Source organism: Ochotona curzoniae, unplaced genomic scaffold (assembly GCF_017591425.1).
Source record: "Ochotona curzoniae isolate NIBS_2020 unplaced genomic scaffold, NIBS_Ocur_1.0 contig_3520, whole genome shotgun sequence".
Taxonomy (NCBI): domain Eukaryota; kingdom Metazoa; phylum Chordata; class Mammalia; order Lagomorpha; family Ochotonidae; genus Ochotona; species Ochotona curzoniae.
Window position 1 is genome coordinate 6,382,926 of NW_024465894.1, and position 16,176 is coordinate 6,399,101.

General features: G+C 50.9%; 1 protein-coding gene across 3 annotated transcripts in view; it reads left to right on the plus strand.

Moving 5' to 3' along the window:
• The window catches only part of NCOA5 (nuclear receptor coactivator 5), a 32,840-nt gene extending 18,285 nt beyond the window's left edge, over positions 1-14,555 (plus strand). Inside the window, exons 1-7 of one of the 3 annotated variants that reach the window (XM_040981387.1) lie at positions 783-2,558; positions 2,657-2,691; positions 5,799-5,935; positions 8,487-8,613; positions 10,681-10,880; positions 11,847-12,190; positions 12,601-12,828. In XM_040981387.1, coding sequence (XP_040837321.1) covers positions 2,409-2,558; positions 2,657-2,691; positions 5,799-5,935; positions 8,487-8,613; positions 10,681-10,880; positions 11,847-12,190; positions 12,601-12,648 — 1,041 coding nt within the window. In that variant the 5' untranslated portion in view covers positions 783-2,408 and the 3' untranslated portion in view covers positions 12,649-12,828. Of the gene's footprint in view, positions 1-782; positions 2,692-5,798; positions 5,936-8,486; positions 8,614-10,680; positions 10,881-11,846; positions 12,191-12,600 lie in introns of those variants that run through there. The other 2 variants (XM_040981386.1, XM_040981385.1) reach the window with 2 other exon arrangements.
• The last annotated feature ends 1,621 nt before the right edge of the window (positions 14,556-16,176 follow it).

The window sequence follows — 16,176 nt, forward strand, 5'->3', positions numbered from 1 at the left end:
ATCTTTGAAGAGCATCAGCTGTGTGTCAGACATTATTCTCGTGGGTTTACAGTGCAGTATCAAGCTGACATGGGCGTGGTCCACTGGAAGCTTGTGAGCTGGTAAGGCAGCTAGTTGTGAAGTAACCATGTCAGCCGAGTTCTGAGTGCAGGAACAGAAGGTGGGCTTGGACATTACACGAGGAGTGTTTGCGTGCTGACAGCTGGAGAATGAACACGGGTCTGTTCCTGCTGCTCAAGGGGTCGGGAAAGATGTCAGCTGGCGGTGGCTGAAAGGCCAGCACAGCTCGAGTAGAGACTTAGGGAGAGAACATAAGGAGATTGGCAGACAGGAGCCAGTCATGAGGACCCTGTTAGCCTTGGTTGAGAGTTTGAACTTAATCTCTGCGGAAACTAGTGAAGGCTTTTGCCTATTACCTGTTACCACTCTACAGAGTACTCTTTCTGAGGAAAGATTAGAAAAAGAGATAAGAGAGCCCGGTGTGGTAGCCTAGCGGCTAAAGTCCTCGCCTTGTGCGTGCCGGGATCCTATTCGGCCACCAATTCTAATCCCAACCGCCCTGCTTCCTATCCAGTTCCCTGCTTGTGTCTTGGGAAAGCAGTGAAGGACAGCCTAAAGCCTTGGGACCCTGCATCCATGTGGGAGATCTGAAAGAAGCTCTTGGTTCCTGGCTTCAGATTGGCTCAGCTCCAGCCGTTGTGGCTGCTTGGGGAGTGAATCATCGGATGGAAGATCTTCCTCTCTGTCTCTCCTCATCTCTATATATATGACTTTCCAATAAAAATAAATAAATCTTTAAAAAGAAAAGAAACAAGGACAGACATGGGAAGGTTACATTAGCAACCTCGGTTACTTCAGTGGTGCCAGTGGAAATAAAACTGAATGAACAGACAGCAGTTTTTAGAGAATGAAAATTTTCAGAAATATTGATTGACTGACAAGAGTAGGTAAGTCTTACAGGAAGGGTGATGAGCAGTTTGTGGGTTTCAGCAGACAAGTAAATGGGTGTGCCCTCTACTGAAGGGGCGGGGCTGGAGGAGGGATGTACTTGGAGCAGAGGCAGAGCCAAGGACAGGTTCACAGAGGAGGGGAATGTTAAATGTGGGTCAGGCATAGAAGACACTGGTGTGAAAGGTAAATACCAGGTCAGATTCAGTAATAGAGGTAATTGAGTGTGAGAGGAGAGAGCAGCAGTGAGACGTGGCCCGTGATCCTCCCCTGTGGATAGGGTGGTACTGGAGTTAGTCTTGGGTAAATGTTCCAAGTGGAGAAGCCATATAAGCAGAAATGCTGAGAGAGATGTGTGAGTTAAAATCCTGGGAACAGCGTCGGGAGAGCTGAGGCGACTGAATAGTTACAAGGGGTCAGTTTGTCAGGCAGGGGCTCCCAGACACAGGAGGGGCAAACCAAGATTGGTCACAGATGGAGTTTGACATATTTAGGCAGTTATTCTGACATTTATGTGTCAAAGTAAGTAGCACTGATTTTTTTTTTTTTTTAGCATTTTTGTTGGTACCAGCATATAAATAAGCTTCTGAGTTGGACCTGTATATCTAGTGGAATAGAAAGATAAGTAGTACTCGGCTGACTTCCTGGGGATAGAGTGGAAGAATCAAAGTGAACTTTGAAGAGGTTATACCCAGATAACTAGAAAGATAGTTATTTGCAGAAGTGAAAAAGTCAAGAATGGGCCTCGTGGGTCAGAATGGGAAGTTTCTAACTTGGGGTACTTTGGGGGTGAGTTTCCGGTGGAATGACTTGTCTCATGGAGTCTCGTTGAGTCAGAGCAAAGCGAAGCGTGTCTGTGACTTCAAAGAGCTTGTCGAAGACCTTGGGCTGAAAGGAACCAGGTTTGATTGGTTTTGATCCTAAGATATACGTATCATATTGTGCTTTTCCCCCTTAATTTGGTGATCCTGTCAGGTGCTTGAGGTGAAATCTGTGCCTCAAGGATAGTCCCTTTGATTCCTTTGTGTGAGATGATACCATTTGTTCTTTTTTCTTCATGAATGTCAGCCCTCATGCTGCCTCCCCATATTTTTTGCCCTTGTGATGTCTCTTTCCAACAAGTCTGGTAGGAGAAAGAACTTTTGCTTTGAAAACCTGTCATAATTGAGGACGACTTGGTATGTGTGAGGAATACCAAGTTACCTGAAGAATGCCATTACCCAGTCCAGCCCTCTTACACGTTCTGTTTTTCCTTTGATGTTCCAGTCCTTTGAGATTCTTGAACACGCTAGGCTTTATCTACTGACCAGATGGGTAGCCACTGACATTTTAGCCAGACTGTTTAGCTGCCTTGTTAGAAAGCTATTTGGAAGGTGTGAGCTTTTCCCTATGAGGAGCTGTAGTTCTGGCAGCCTCTGCTTTGCCTCAGCATCTTGTTGCTGTCATCTGCAGGGATCCGTATGGCTTTGGGGACAGTCGAGACACAAGGCGTGACCGATCTCCGCTTCGAGGAAGTCCGAGAAGAGAGCCCAGGGATGGCAGAAATGGCCGGGACACCCGGGACAGCAGAGACTTCCGGGACCATCGGGACAGCAGAGACCTCCGGGACCATCGGGACAGCCGGAGCATGCGGGACCTCAGAGACTTCCGGGATCTCAGAGACTCTAGAGATTTTCGAGATCACCGGGACCCACTGTACGACAGATACCGAGACCTGAGGGACTCCCGTGACCCTGTGTACAGGTGCGTTGGCAGCTGTTCCACTCTGCTCGCCTTTCCCGAGTGGCCTTTTCTCTGTGTGTTCTACTTAACTCACTGGCAGCTCCATAAGGTCAGTGGCTTTGTCAGCCTTGGATTCTCAGTGTCTTATCAAGTGGGAGGTGTGCCACTTGATGTATTGTGCTGAGTATGCGAGTGATTGATGCATTGTGCTTAGTGAATGAATCTGGGTCTCTCCTGGAGTGTGGCCTGTGAAAGGCAACATTGTGTGACTAAAGAAAGATGGAGTAAACTCAGGTTGGCAGTGCCAAAACCCAGGGAGCTAACCAAAGAACCCACAAATAGGAAAGGGTGCCCCTCACAGCCAGTCTTTAGGAGAATGCAATTGAGAGTCACAGGGCGGTACCCTCACAGTCACTGGCATGGCTGCAACGGGGCTTTTTGTTTGCTTTTGTTTAAACACGGAAGGGATGGGCATTTGGCACAGTGGTTTAGCAGCCACTTCGGAAACCCAGTTCTGTTTTAGAATGCCTGTTTCTGGAATCTTAGCTCTGACTCTAATGAACTCTTGTTGATGCACACCTTGGGAGGCATCGCATAACAGCTAAGGTAATTGTATCCCCACTGCCCCTGTGGAAGACCCAAACTGGATTTTTCTCCCCTGCCTTCAGGCTGGTCCAGCCCCAGTTGCACATATTTGGGTAGTAAACCAACAAATGGGAGATAATCTCTCTCGTTCTCCTCCTGCCTATCAAACAAGATTTGAAAAGAAGCATAGTGGCGTAGCTGGTAAAGCCACCTCCTGCCATGGCAGCATCCCCTGTGACTGCCGCCCCACTTCTGATCCAGCTCCTTGCTAACGCACCTGGGAAGGCATGAGGAAGAGGCCAACACGCTTAGACCTGGAAGAATCTCCAAGCTCCCGGCTTTGTCCTGGCCCAGCTGCAGCCGTGCTACCATTTGGGAAATGAGCCAGAGGGTAGAAAGTCTCTAACTGTAACTCTGCCTTTCAAATAAATAAATCTTTTTTTGAAAAATAACAGGAAATAACTAGTGTTAGCAGGGTATGGAGATACATGGCTGGCAAGCATATAAAATTTGTAAGTTCTATATAAAATAGTTTGGCATCTGTCAAATGTTGTTGTGTATAGGATTATTGTTTGCTCTCATCATGTGTACTTCCAAGTATGTGTCCAAGAGAATTGAAAAAGGGCTTCAAGTAGTTGTACTTGAACATGCCTGTCAGCACTGTTTGAAGTAGCCGAAAGGCAGGGGCAGTCCACATGTCCAGCAACAGGTGAGTGCACGAGAGAAGAGTCATGTACCCATTTAGTGCAGTATAACTCAGGCAGAAGGCAGGAGGAAGTTCTGATACAGTTAACACAGGCTGAACCTCGATAACCTGCTGAGTGAAGTAAGGTGAATACAAAAGATGTATGTTTCTTCTTGCATGAAATTTCTAGGTTAGGCAAATTCCTAAAGCCAGAAGGTAGATGAGAAGTGGCTAGGGAGGGGCCGGGGGAGTCGCTTTGTGAATGATTCCCGTTTGATGTTGGAAGTAGCTGATGGTGTTGATGATATAGCACCAACTTGTCGACCTCCAAGTGGTGATGTCTGTCTCACACCAGAGTAACTGGGTTCAGTGCCTGGCTCTGCCTCCCGACTCCAGCTACATCCCAGCGCAGGGCCAGGGAGGCAGTGATGATGTCAGCTGGAAGGACCTAGAATCGGCCTGGCCTGACCTCAGTCATTACAGGTGTTTGGGGAAGGATTGGGATCTGTCTCTTGGTCTTTTTCTGACTCTCTCAAAAAATGTATATATTTAAACATTTTTTATTTTATATTTATTTTTGCAGAACAGGTAATGGGGCAGACATTTGGCCTAGCATTAAAGATCTTCATTAAGATACCCACATCCCATCTCAGAGCACCTGAGTCAGTACCGTCATCTCCTAATTCCAGCTTCCTGCTGATAAGGCACAGCCTGCAGGGCAGCCGGTGAGGGCTCAGGTTCAGTCAGGCCTAGTCCATCATTGTGGGCATATCAGAGTGATCCAGTGGGTAGGAGTTCTCTCTGTTTCTCTGCCTCTCAAATAAAATGTTTTTGAGAGGGTAAGGTGGCAAATTACTATATACAAGATATTTTCTTTTTTTTTTTTTTAAAGATTTATTTTTATTATTGTTTCATTGGAAAGGCGGATATACAGAGAGGAGAGACAGAGAGGAAGATCTTCCGTCCGATGATTCACTCCCCAAGTGAGCGCAACGGGCCGATACTATGCCGATCTGAAGCCAGGAGCCTCTTCCGGGTCTCCCACGCGGGTGCAGGTTCCCAAAGCCTTGGGCCGTCCTCGACTGCTTTCCCAGGCCACAGGCAGGGAGCTGGAAGGGAAGCGGGGCTGCCGGGATTAGAACCGGCGCCCATATGGGATCCCGGGCGTGCAAGGCGAGGACCTTTAACCACTGCGCCACCGCGCCGGGCCCGTATACAAGATATTTTCAATAAGTTCATAGAAAATATATATTACAAGGGCCAGTGCTGTGGTATAATGGAGTTGAACTGATGGCTGCAGTGTTGGCATCTCATATGGGTGCTGGTTCGAGGCCTGGCTGCTCTACTTCCAGTTCAGCTCCCTGCTGATGTGCCTGGGGAAAGCAGGAAAAGATTGTCCAGGTCCTTAGGCCTCTGCACCTGCATGGGAGACCCAGAAGAAGCTTCTGGCTCCTGGCTTGGCCCAACCAAGCCCAGGCCATTGCAGTCATTTGGGGGGTGAACCAGCAGATCAAAAAAGATGTCTCTCTGTCTCTGACTGCCTTTCAGATAAACTTTTTTTAATTAAAGAAATTACAAATCAGTTTTTTTGTGTTTAATATACATCAATACATCAGTCTATGTGTAATACTTTCTGTATATCATTTATGTTCACCAGCCCTCTCTCGTACCGTCCCTCCGTTACCCTTCATTTTCTGGGACAGGTCAGCTCAGTCAGCCACAGAGCTCAGAAGCAGGGAGTCCCAGGTGCAAAACTGTTTGCTCCCAAACTCAGAGGGGATTGGTGTTGAAGATTTCTCTCTGACTTTCACAAGACGGAAGAATTTTTAACTTTGTACAAACCTTCTTAACGTTGCAGGAGAGAGGGCTCTTATGACCGGTATCTGCGAATGGACGACTATTACAGGAGGAAAGAGGACGCCTACTTTGACCGTTACAGGGACAGCTTTGACGGACGAGGCCCTCCAGGTCCAGACAGCCAGTCCCGTGCAAAAGGTAAGGCAGCAGAAATAGACATTCCTGTTACCGCAGGACCCTTCACCAAAGAAAGAGGAAATGAGGCAGGATTTGAGCCAATAGCAGGTGCCGGCGATATGGCTGGCTACTTCATGAGAAGAAGAAATAACAAGCTTGGGGCCCAGTGCGATAGCAGTGGAGAATGGCACAAAGCCTTGGGACTCTGCACCTGCATGGGAGACTCGGAGGAGGCCCCTAGCTCCTGGCATCGGATCAGCTCAGCTCTAGCCATTGCAGCCACTTGGAGAGTAAAATCAGCAGATGGAAGATCTTCCTGTTTCTCCTCTCTGTATATCTGACTTTCCAATAAAAATAAACCGTTTTTTTTTCTTTTTAAGATTTATTGGGCCCGGCGCGGTGGCGCAAGTGGTTAAGTCCTCGCCTTGCACGCCCGGGATCCCATATGGGCGCCGGTTCTAGTCCCGGCAGCCCCACTTCCCTTCCAGCTCCCTGCCTGTGGCCTGGGAAAGCAGTTGAGGACGGCCCAAGGCTTTGGGACACTGCGCCCGCGTGGGAGACCCGGAAGAGGCTCCTGGCTTCGGTCGGCATAGTATCGGCCCGTTGCGGCTCACTTGGGGAGTGAATCATCGGACGGAAGATCTTCCTCTCTGTCTCTCCTCTCTGTATATCCGCCTTTCCAATGAAAAAATAATAAAAATAAATCTTTAAAAAAAAAGATTTATTTATTTTTATTGCACAAAGTCAGATATGCAGAGGGAAGGAGAGACATACAGGAAGATCTTCTATCTGCTGATTCACTCCCCAAGTGGCCACAATGGCCAGTGCTGCACTGATCCAAAGCCAGGAGCCAGGAGCTCATCTGGGTCTCCCACGAGGGTGCAGGGTCCCAAAGCCTTGGGCTGTCCTCAACTGCCTTCCCAGGCGACAAGCAGGGAGCTGGTTGGGAAGTGGAGCCGCCGGGATTAGAACCGGTGACCGTATGGGATCCCAGCACATTCAAGGTGAGGACTTAAGCTGCTAAGCTGCCATGCCAGGCCCAAAATAAAATAAAGCTTTTAAAAAAGAAATAACAAGCTTGAAAATAATTTTTGAATGCAGATTGGTACTGTTGCCTGGTTTAGTTAGCCAGCAAGCAAAAGCCTGCAGCTGAGCCTTCCGCCCCTGACTAGATGACCGGCTGCAGTGTCAGGTTTAGGGGGCAGGTTTGTTGTTTACACTTTTTAGCTCTTTTTTTAAAATAAAGGCAAGCATGTTCTTAAAATCCTCTTTTTTTCTCACACATCTCTTAATGACCTTTAAGCTGTCTTCTATCTGGCCAGTGTGGTGTGTTTAAAAGTCTGTTTATGAATTTGTGTATTTGAGAGTCAGAGATGCGCACCTTTCTTTGGCCGATTCACTCCCCAGTGCCTGCCACTTTCAGGGACCACAGCAGGCCCACAGCCTGGAGCTGCTACCCAGTCTGTCTCCTGGGTGGGAAGCTGAGGCACAGGGTCCTGGACCACTACTGCTTCCTTCCTTCCACAGTCTGTTAGCAGACAGCTGGAACGAGGAGATGGACCCACAGGTGAGACCCAGTACACATCACAGCTGGTGTCCTGACTCCATGTGTCCCACAGTTTTTAATTTGTTAGAAAACTTAACTGCCTGATAGCTTTATTTCAAAATAATAAGATTGGGGTGGAGGTACGGAGGGGAGTGAAACCGCCATCTTTAGCACCAGCATCCCAGTGGGCGCTGGTTTGCGTCCCGTATAGGGACTGATTTGCCCGCCAGCTACTCTGCTTCCACTCCAGCTGCCCGCCACTGCATCTGGGAAAACAGCAGAAGCTGGTCCTAGTGCCTGAGCCTCTGCATCACACAGGTGACCCAGCAGAAGCTCCCGGCTTCCACCCGGTCCTGTGTAGGCTTTGGGGAATGAATTAGTACATGAAACATCTCTCTGTCTCTCCTTCTCTCTCTCTCTGTAATTTTGACGGTCATGTAAGTAAATAAATCTTTAAAAGATAAATCAGCAAAAATGCAAATTAGAATAATAATATCATTTTTATCTGTCAAGTTAGGAGAAATTAAAAGAACATCAATGTCCAATGATAAGCACCTGTCAGTGGTAGGCAACTTTTTTTCTGTCAAGAACCATTTGGCAATTTACAACATGATTCACGGACCACAGACAGTTACTAACTGAAACATCAGCCTGCTGTGGATGTGTTGAGTTTTGAGTCTCGCCTGCGGTTGCTGTGGCAGGGCCAGACCGAGTAAGTTCCCAGGCCTCGCAGCTGGATGTTCTCCACTCCTGTACTAGACGATCTGTGTCTGTGGAGATAAATAAATTAGTAGCAGCCTTCCAGGAGGCCGTTGGCAGGATGTATTACAGGAAGCACTGAGACCGCTCCACCCTCTCGCCCACCCATTCCATTTTGATGACTTTATCATTGTAAAAGAGTCGGCTCTAGTGATTGTTTCTAGGAGATAGATTTGAGAAGTGATGGCAGCATGTGTGTGATGCTCTGTGTTCACGTAGCTCAGGGCGCTTCGTCCTTCCTGCAGTTTTCCCTGTGCTGTCTTACAGAGCGACTGAAGCGGGAGGAGCGGCGGAGGGAAGAGCTGTATCGCCAGTATTTTGAAGAAATCCAGAGACGCTTTGATGCCGAGAGGCCTGTGGATTGCTCTGTGATTGTGGTCAACAAGCAGACAAAGTAAGACCTTAGATGATTCTCCCAAGCAGGGGAGACGGTCGGCTCCACCCACTGCCGCTAGCTGGGTGTTGTGGCCTTCCTGCGCTGGGTTAGCTGGAGATGTCTCAGTTGTAGGTGGCATAAAACCCAAGTGAAACTGACTGAAGCCCAAAAGGAACAATTTTAGTTTATTTAGCTGGAAAGTAACTGGGAAGCTCAGGAATGGTATATCCAGGGCCAAATTATGTCATTGGGAGTTGGTCACTGAGCACTGATTTCCTAAGTGTCGCCTGCATTCTCTGGCAGGTTTCCTACTTGAAAAGATAGATGGCGCTGACATTGAAAGAGAGCTTCTCTTCCCTTCTTTCACATAAAATCCTGGAATTGTTTCCCATTGAACTGGTCTGCCTCATTTTCCTACACCTGAGCCCAGTGTCTCTTTGGCCAGATGTTCTAGAATGTTCTGGATTGGCCAGAACTGTGTGGTTAGCTATCCCCAGAGCTAAAAGTAGGAATAGTCCTATAGAACCATCAGGATTGAGAGTGGGAAATAAAAAGGTAACAATAATTACACACAAAAGCAAAAAACAAACAAAAAAAAAACCAGAGTGGGAGAAGGACTAGATGTTGGTCAAAGGAAGTGGTGGATAATTAGCCTACTTCATGAGACAGCCCTGAATCCACAGTTCTATGGATGGAGACTTGCACGTGTGTCAGTCAAGAACAAAGCCTTCTTTGCAAAGCCCTGGCCTTGCAGAACTGTTAGTTGAGCACATTAGCCAAGCCAGAGGTCACAGCCCTGCTGTCCTCCACCTGTTTACACTCTGTCCTCAAAGAGGCAGAGCTGAGGAGCAGAGGGGACACCGCAGCTTGCTGGCTTTGCGCTGGCTGTGCTTCCTTTCCCCAGGGGCTTATAAGTCACTTCATGTGGTTCCTAGCAGTTTGGGGTTAAAGAGCTCCTTTCGAGACATTGACTAGGGAAATAGGTGTTGAGGCGCCAAGCAGCAGGCCGAGTTCACAGGATTGGAAGCAGATGCTGCTGTAACTGTAAATAGCATTTGGGATACATGATAATAGCTGTGATTCTCAGAGTACCTACTTTGCCCCTCCCCCGTGGCAGGCACATTACATTGACTGTTAACACTCACAGGCATCACAGTCCATGTGTATTCACTCGGCATGGCTTTGCCGGGCCCGGTAGAGGCTGGGTCCTAGGGCTGCAATCGGAACCTAGCACACTCCCCTCTGGTGCTGGAGCTTACCATCTAGTGGAGCCGCTGACAGCTGTGCATGTGTAGGTGGCAGTGCACGGGAGATCTGTGCTTGGAGGGCAAGTCATAGAGACATGAGCCATAGTGTTTTGTGTATGACTAGCAAGGAAATTTCATAAGGTTTCTAAGAGTTAAAGGACTCACTGAAGGCTCCATAACTTTGTGAGCAAATGTTTGGGCTAGAAATCCAACCTGTGTTTCCAGCATTAAAGCCTGTGTCTATACCACTAGGGCTGTATTCTGCAGCCCCAGTGACAGGTAAGTACCCCAAGGCCTGGGCACCACAGTGATGTTAAGGAAACACCATTGATACTTGACTGCTGTCAACTTCCTGTGTGACCTCAGCCAAGTCACAACCATTCTGAGCCAGTGGAAATGAAGGAAATGGTGTAGATCCTTGGAACCTAAAGAAAATCCGGGGGGAGCGGAGAGGAGGGTCAGTACAGCACGCTAATCCCCCACCCTATAGTGCCAGCATCCTAATTGGGCTGGTTCATCTGGCTGCTCTATTTCTGATCCCTGCGTATGTCCTGGGAGAGCAGCAGCAGAGGCCCAACGACTTGGTCCCTTGTACCCATGGGGGACACTAAGGCTCCCAGCATCGGATCAGCTCAGATCTAGCCACTGTGGCCATATGGGGAGTGAACCAGCAAGCAGATGGAAAACTTTCTTCTCTCTGTGTCTTCTCTCTAAAATCTGCCTTTCAAAAATAAATAAATAAAAAGCAGGACTTGAGTTCCCTGTGGGGAATACACCCAGGTAGCTGAGGTTTGAGGTTGGTCCCGGATGCGAATGTGAATTCTGGTTGCTGTTGTAGAGACTATGCTGAATCTGTGGGGCGGAAGGTGCGAGACCTCGGCATGGTGGTGGACTTGATATTCCTCAACACGGAGGTGTCACTGTCACAAGCCCTGGAGGATGTCAGCAGAGGAGGATCTCCTTTTGCTATTGTTATCACCCAGCAACACCAGATTCACCGCTCCTGTACAGTCAACATCATGTTTGGAACCCCACAAGGTGGGTCATAATGCCAGGGCTGGTCACGGACGCACTATGTCTGTGACACCTAACTCCTCAGAAGCAGGTCTGGGTCAGTGATTGATGCACCACAGCTCAGGATGGCAGGGTGCTCTCAGCTCAGAGTGGTGGGGTGCTTCTCAGACTGCACTGGGGGGCCCTGGCAGAGCCACTGACTTCCGCTCCAGCAGATAGGATTCTGTTTACTGTGCTGGAGAGGAGAGCCAAGGAGGAGCTGGCACCCACCAGGCCTGCAGTGGATCTCTCGCAGCCCTTCTCTGAGGTCGCCTGTGGTGCTGTGAGCCTGGGGTACTCTGCCAACTGCTGGCCCTGGCGGAGCTCTGACAGCACAGGTCCGTCCTGGCCCCATACATGGCTGCCTTTGCCCAACAGCTGACGGCTGCAGCCACAGATGGCAGCGGGGTTCCCAGTGCAGGAATCCTCGGGATGGATGAGGAGTCTTCGCCTCCTGTACACCTGGTGCCCGTGAGCGGGGATGGGGAGGAAGGGGTCATTTAGGTTTACCACTTGGTCTTTATCCCTGACTTTTGAACTGATGAACTCAATTGCAGTAGGCCAGCCCCATCCTGAGGAGCTCAGTGGAGAGCCAGGCTTTAGAAGGGCTTTTTGGCCCCCTGCTGCTGAGCCTGGCTCCCATGGTTAGGCCCCATGTCCTCTGTATGAAGCCATGGGGGGCTGGCATGATTGTTTGGTTTTTACTACAAGCCTGTGATCTTGGAATTTCCCCCAAAGAGCCAGCTCCATGCATGGGTGTGTGTGTGTGCCCCACCAAAGACCCCTTAACTCTCTTCCCAAGCTCCCTCCCCAGCCCACAACCAACCTTAAGGTTTTTTTTGTCACAGAGACGGTTTTCTTGCTGGGTTGAGGTTAGGAAAAGCTTCGCAGAGTACAGCAGGTGGGCACTCTGTTCTGGAAGAAAATAACTCATGTCACTCGCTCCCGCAGAGCATCGCAACATGCCCCAGGCTGATGCCATGGTGCTGGTGGCCAGAAATTATGAGCGCTACAAGAATGAGTGCCGGGAGAAGGAGCGCGAGGAGATTGCCCGCCAGGCAGCCAAGATGGCCGACGAAGCCATCCTGCAGGAGCGGGAGCGCGGAGGCCCAGAGGAGGGCGTCCGTGGGGGGCACCCTCCGGCCATGCAGAGCCTCATCAACCTGCTGGCAGACAACAGGTACCTCACTGCCGAGGAGACAGACAAGATCATCAACTATCTGCGGGAGCGCAAGGAGCGGCTTCTGAGGAGCAACGCCGACGCTCTGCCTGGTGAGCTACGTGGCAGGGCCGAGGTGAAGTTCCCACTCTGCATTTCTCTCGTTCCCAGAACCTGCTGGGAGGGGGGAATGGGGTTGCGGAATGAGCCCAACCCCCTGGGCTCTCTCCTGGGCCGCTGGGCCAGGTGACAGTGGTGTCAGGATGGGGTACTCAGTTGGATCCCTGGAGTTACTGCGATGGTGAACGGACCACCAGTGAGGCCAGTTCCCTGAGAGCCAGGATGAGTGCCCTCTGTTCTGATGCATCTAGGAAGCAGCTCTTTGGGCGAACAAGGCTGTTTGCTGTACATGGCCTCCTCCAGAAGTGGCCCCTTGGGAACTGGCTGTTCCTCTGTGCACCCTGTGATTGCTGTCCTTCCCTTGGCTGCAAGCCCTCCTGCCCCTGGGGGTACTTTGAACCAGGGGCATTGCTCTTTGTCTTCCAGGCCCAGTTTCCCGCCAGCCACTCGGGGCGGCTTCGGGTACCTCGCTGAAGACACAGCAAAGTTCCCAGCCGCTCCAGGGTGGCCAAGTGCTCCCCTCTGCTACGCCCGCGCCAGCTGCACCCTCCACCTCCCAGCAAGAGCTTCAGGCCAAAATCCTTAGCCTCTTCAACAGTGGCACGGTCGCGGCCAACAGCAGCTCAACTGCCCCTTCGGTTGCTGCCGGAAGCACACAGAACCAGAATTTTCCCCCAGCCACGAACAGCCAGCCCCAGCCAAGATCACAGGCCTCTGGCAGTCAGCCCCCAGCCGTTTTGGGACAGGCGGGATCTGCTCGGAACATGGGCCCCAGGCCTGGGGCTCCCTCCCAAGGGCTCTTTGGCCAGCCTTCCAGTCGCCTGGCACCTGCTGGCAACATGGCCAGTCAGAGGCCTGTGTCTTCCACAGGTATCAATTTCGACAATCCAAGTGTACAGAAGGCTCTGGACACCCTGATCCAGAGCGGCCCTGCTCTCTCCCACCTGGTTAGCCAGACCACGGCACAGGTGGGAAGGCCCCAGGCCCCCATGGGATCTTACCAGAGGCATTACTGAGGCCACGTCTGTCAGCTGCCCCCTACCCTGCTCCCTGGCTTCCTCCCAGTTCCTGCGTTGTAATAGTTGTTCTACAGGAGATGTCCTTGGCTCTCTCCAGGCCCACACCCCTCGTCACCTGATCTCTTCTGCCCAAAGTTGAGTTCTGTGTTCCCAACAGTCAGAGTTTATGCTACATCTGGAGGGTGCGTCGTCCTGGTTTTTGTTTTCTTTTTTTGTTTGTTTTTTGTTTTTACATGTGTGTGTATATATATAAATAACTGTCTCTGAGGCCCTGAGGTCAGTACAGGCGTCCCGGCTCAATGTATTTTTGAGGGAGTTTCTCTGGGCCCTCTGGCTGCTGGATTTGAGGGGTGGGGGAAGGTAGGTGCCACCCCGCTCTTCCCCTAGCTGAGCTTGGAGTGGCATTGGTTGGTCATGGTGGTAGCCACCACCTTTGACCTCAGCTGAAGCTCCTGCCTGAGGTTGGGCAACACCTGCCCCTGGCTGGGCCCTGCTTCCCTCCCCCCCACCCCCCCCACAGGCTCTGCCCTGCCGAGGCCTGGCACAGGCAGCTGCAGGAGGAAGCTTTCTGTGGTCCAGTCCGGTGGTTTGTGTTTTTCAGCTTTGCTCCCCCACACAGACCCTCCTGTGAACTCAACAGCTGCAGTTACCACCAGTTTGATGCAAACTGTGAATCTGGGCTCCCCTACACTTCCCCCTAATCGTGTGTCAACACCCCTGGCCTCCTGAGGAGGCTCTGTGCCCCCTTGGTGGCCGCCCTTCTTTGTGGTGGCCGCCCTTCTTTGTAGTGGTCGGTTGTGAGCATTTGCCTCAAACACCCAGGCTCTTGTTTTCTTCTGGACTCTGGTTCTCTTTTCCAAGCGGCGGGAGGCAAGGACCAGGTGGGTGGCAGACTTGGAGCTGCTGGACACATTCTCCATAGAGGTGGTGGCTAGTCTGAACTTTGGAGCTGGAGGGACACTGCAGCAGCGAGGGCTTCCAGCTGCTCCAGGCAGAGCCAGAGGCACGCTCCTGGTGCTCCCCAGGGGTGGTGCACAGGGGAGCCCTATGGGGCAGCCTCAGGGGCAAGGCCTGGCAGGGTGGGGAGCCACTACAACTTGGGCTGAGCAAAAAGTGGGTTCAGAAAACTCAAGCGCCCCCAAATGGCAGCATTTTATGTTCTGACATGTTTGTGTTACATAGTGAATTTTTTTCCTTTGGAACTCTTGTGTTAATAAGATGAAATGATTACTTTTTAATTAAAACAAAAAAAGCCAAGAAGCTGTGTTCCTATTCTCTCTGGTGGGAGCACCTGCGGCCCTCTCACAGGACCCTCTTTGCCAGGGTCAGGAAATGAGATCCCCGCCCTCCTCAGAGCTCTGCTACTGCCGGGCTTGTCCCCAGCCTCCAGCCAGGCCGCCCAAGGCCGTCTCTTTTCCAGCAGCAGCCTACTGGCAGATCATGGTGCTGCATTGAGCGTGCAGCTTCTGGTAGGTGCTGGCTGGCAGCAGGCCACCCTGGGGAGGAAGGCCGCAGTGTGAGGAGGCCCTTTCTGGCTGGTGTTTTCCTTTGCCACCTCTGCACTCCCCATGGTGCCAGGGGGCTGAATCTGAAGGAGTCCACAACAGTAGCACAGGCCTGCAGTGGGCGAGGGACCCAAATGCCCATGATGCTGAGCCTCCGGGCCATCTGCTGAACACCTCCCGGTGCCGGGAAAGGTGGGTTAACACAGTGCTCCTCAGCCCGTCCCTTGGGTCAGGGACCCTGCAATGTGAGGAAGCCTCGGGGGACTTCCTGAGTGTCCCCCAGTGTGCCCAGGCAACACACCTCAGGCTGTGAAGGGTATCATAAAATTATTTTTATTGCATTTTGTGCAGACGGGAATCTAAAAAATACAGTAAAAGCCAGAAAGCATTTAAATGGGAGCATTCAACAATAAAGGAAAGAACCAACCCTCTCCTTTTCATATTGGCACAAAGAACACAAGATCAGTACTGAGGCAGGATGCGGAATACCGGAACACTGAAAGTAAAGGCAGGCTTAGGAATAATGGGAATAGTAGGAATCAATACTCTTGATTTGGTTTGCAACCTCTCCTATTTACAAGGGTTCTCCATGTCATCGCTTTGCCCTGCACATAGATCGTCAAACAAAGCAACACTACCACTACGAGGCTAGTGAAATATTGCACTCAGAATAAAAGTCACTTGGATGGACATGAGACGTCTAGCTACAGTGATTATAAAGATAATTGGATGGATGACTTGGTAACATTCATAACAAATATTGCACGTGTAGCACAGAAAACTTAGGTTTTTGTTGTGGGATGTTCTTGTTTGTTTTTCTGTTGTTGTTTTCATCAACGGAAACTTAGCTCTTGCCAGCCAGACAGTCTGGGCCCAGATAGTGCAACTTGATTTCCTAATCAAGTTATCGCAGCCCCTTCTCCCCTCTACCCAAGCCACTGCTTTGGCCTGGAATGCACAGGGGCCCAGCTACAAGGGTTCTCAGAGGTCGCTGGAAGGATACAGGGATTGGGGTCTGATGCTTCCAAGCTTCCTGCTTGGTGAGTTGGGACAAAGGGTCCAGTCCCCTGATGAAATGTCAGAGGCCTTGACCAAACCAGTAGACCTCCAGGCCTACACACACACACACACACACACACACACACACACCACACACACCCTGTCTAGATGGCAACCAGCTGCAGCTCTCTTGCCTTGGGCTCAAAGGAAGGGAGGTGGTGAGGTCAGGATTACCCAGTGCCCCAGCTCTCGGCTGGGCAGGATGTCTAACTAGGTGTGCAGGTCAGGGCCCTAGGGCTGGAGGTACTGTACCCAGTCCCAGAGGGCCCTGGAACGAGCATGCAGTGCCTGTCCCCCATCATGTGCCCTGGGGGGCGGAGGGTACCCGGCCCACACCCTCTCTGAAGACCAGAGAGCGCCTCTGGCCGAGCTAATGGAGTGGAAGCGCTGAGGACTGCAGTTGGGGATGCCAAAAGCCT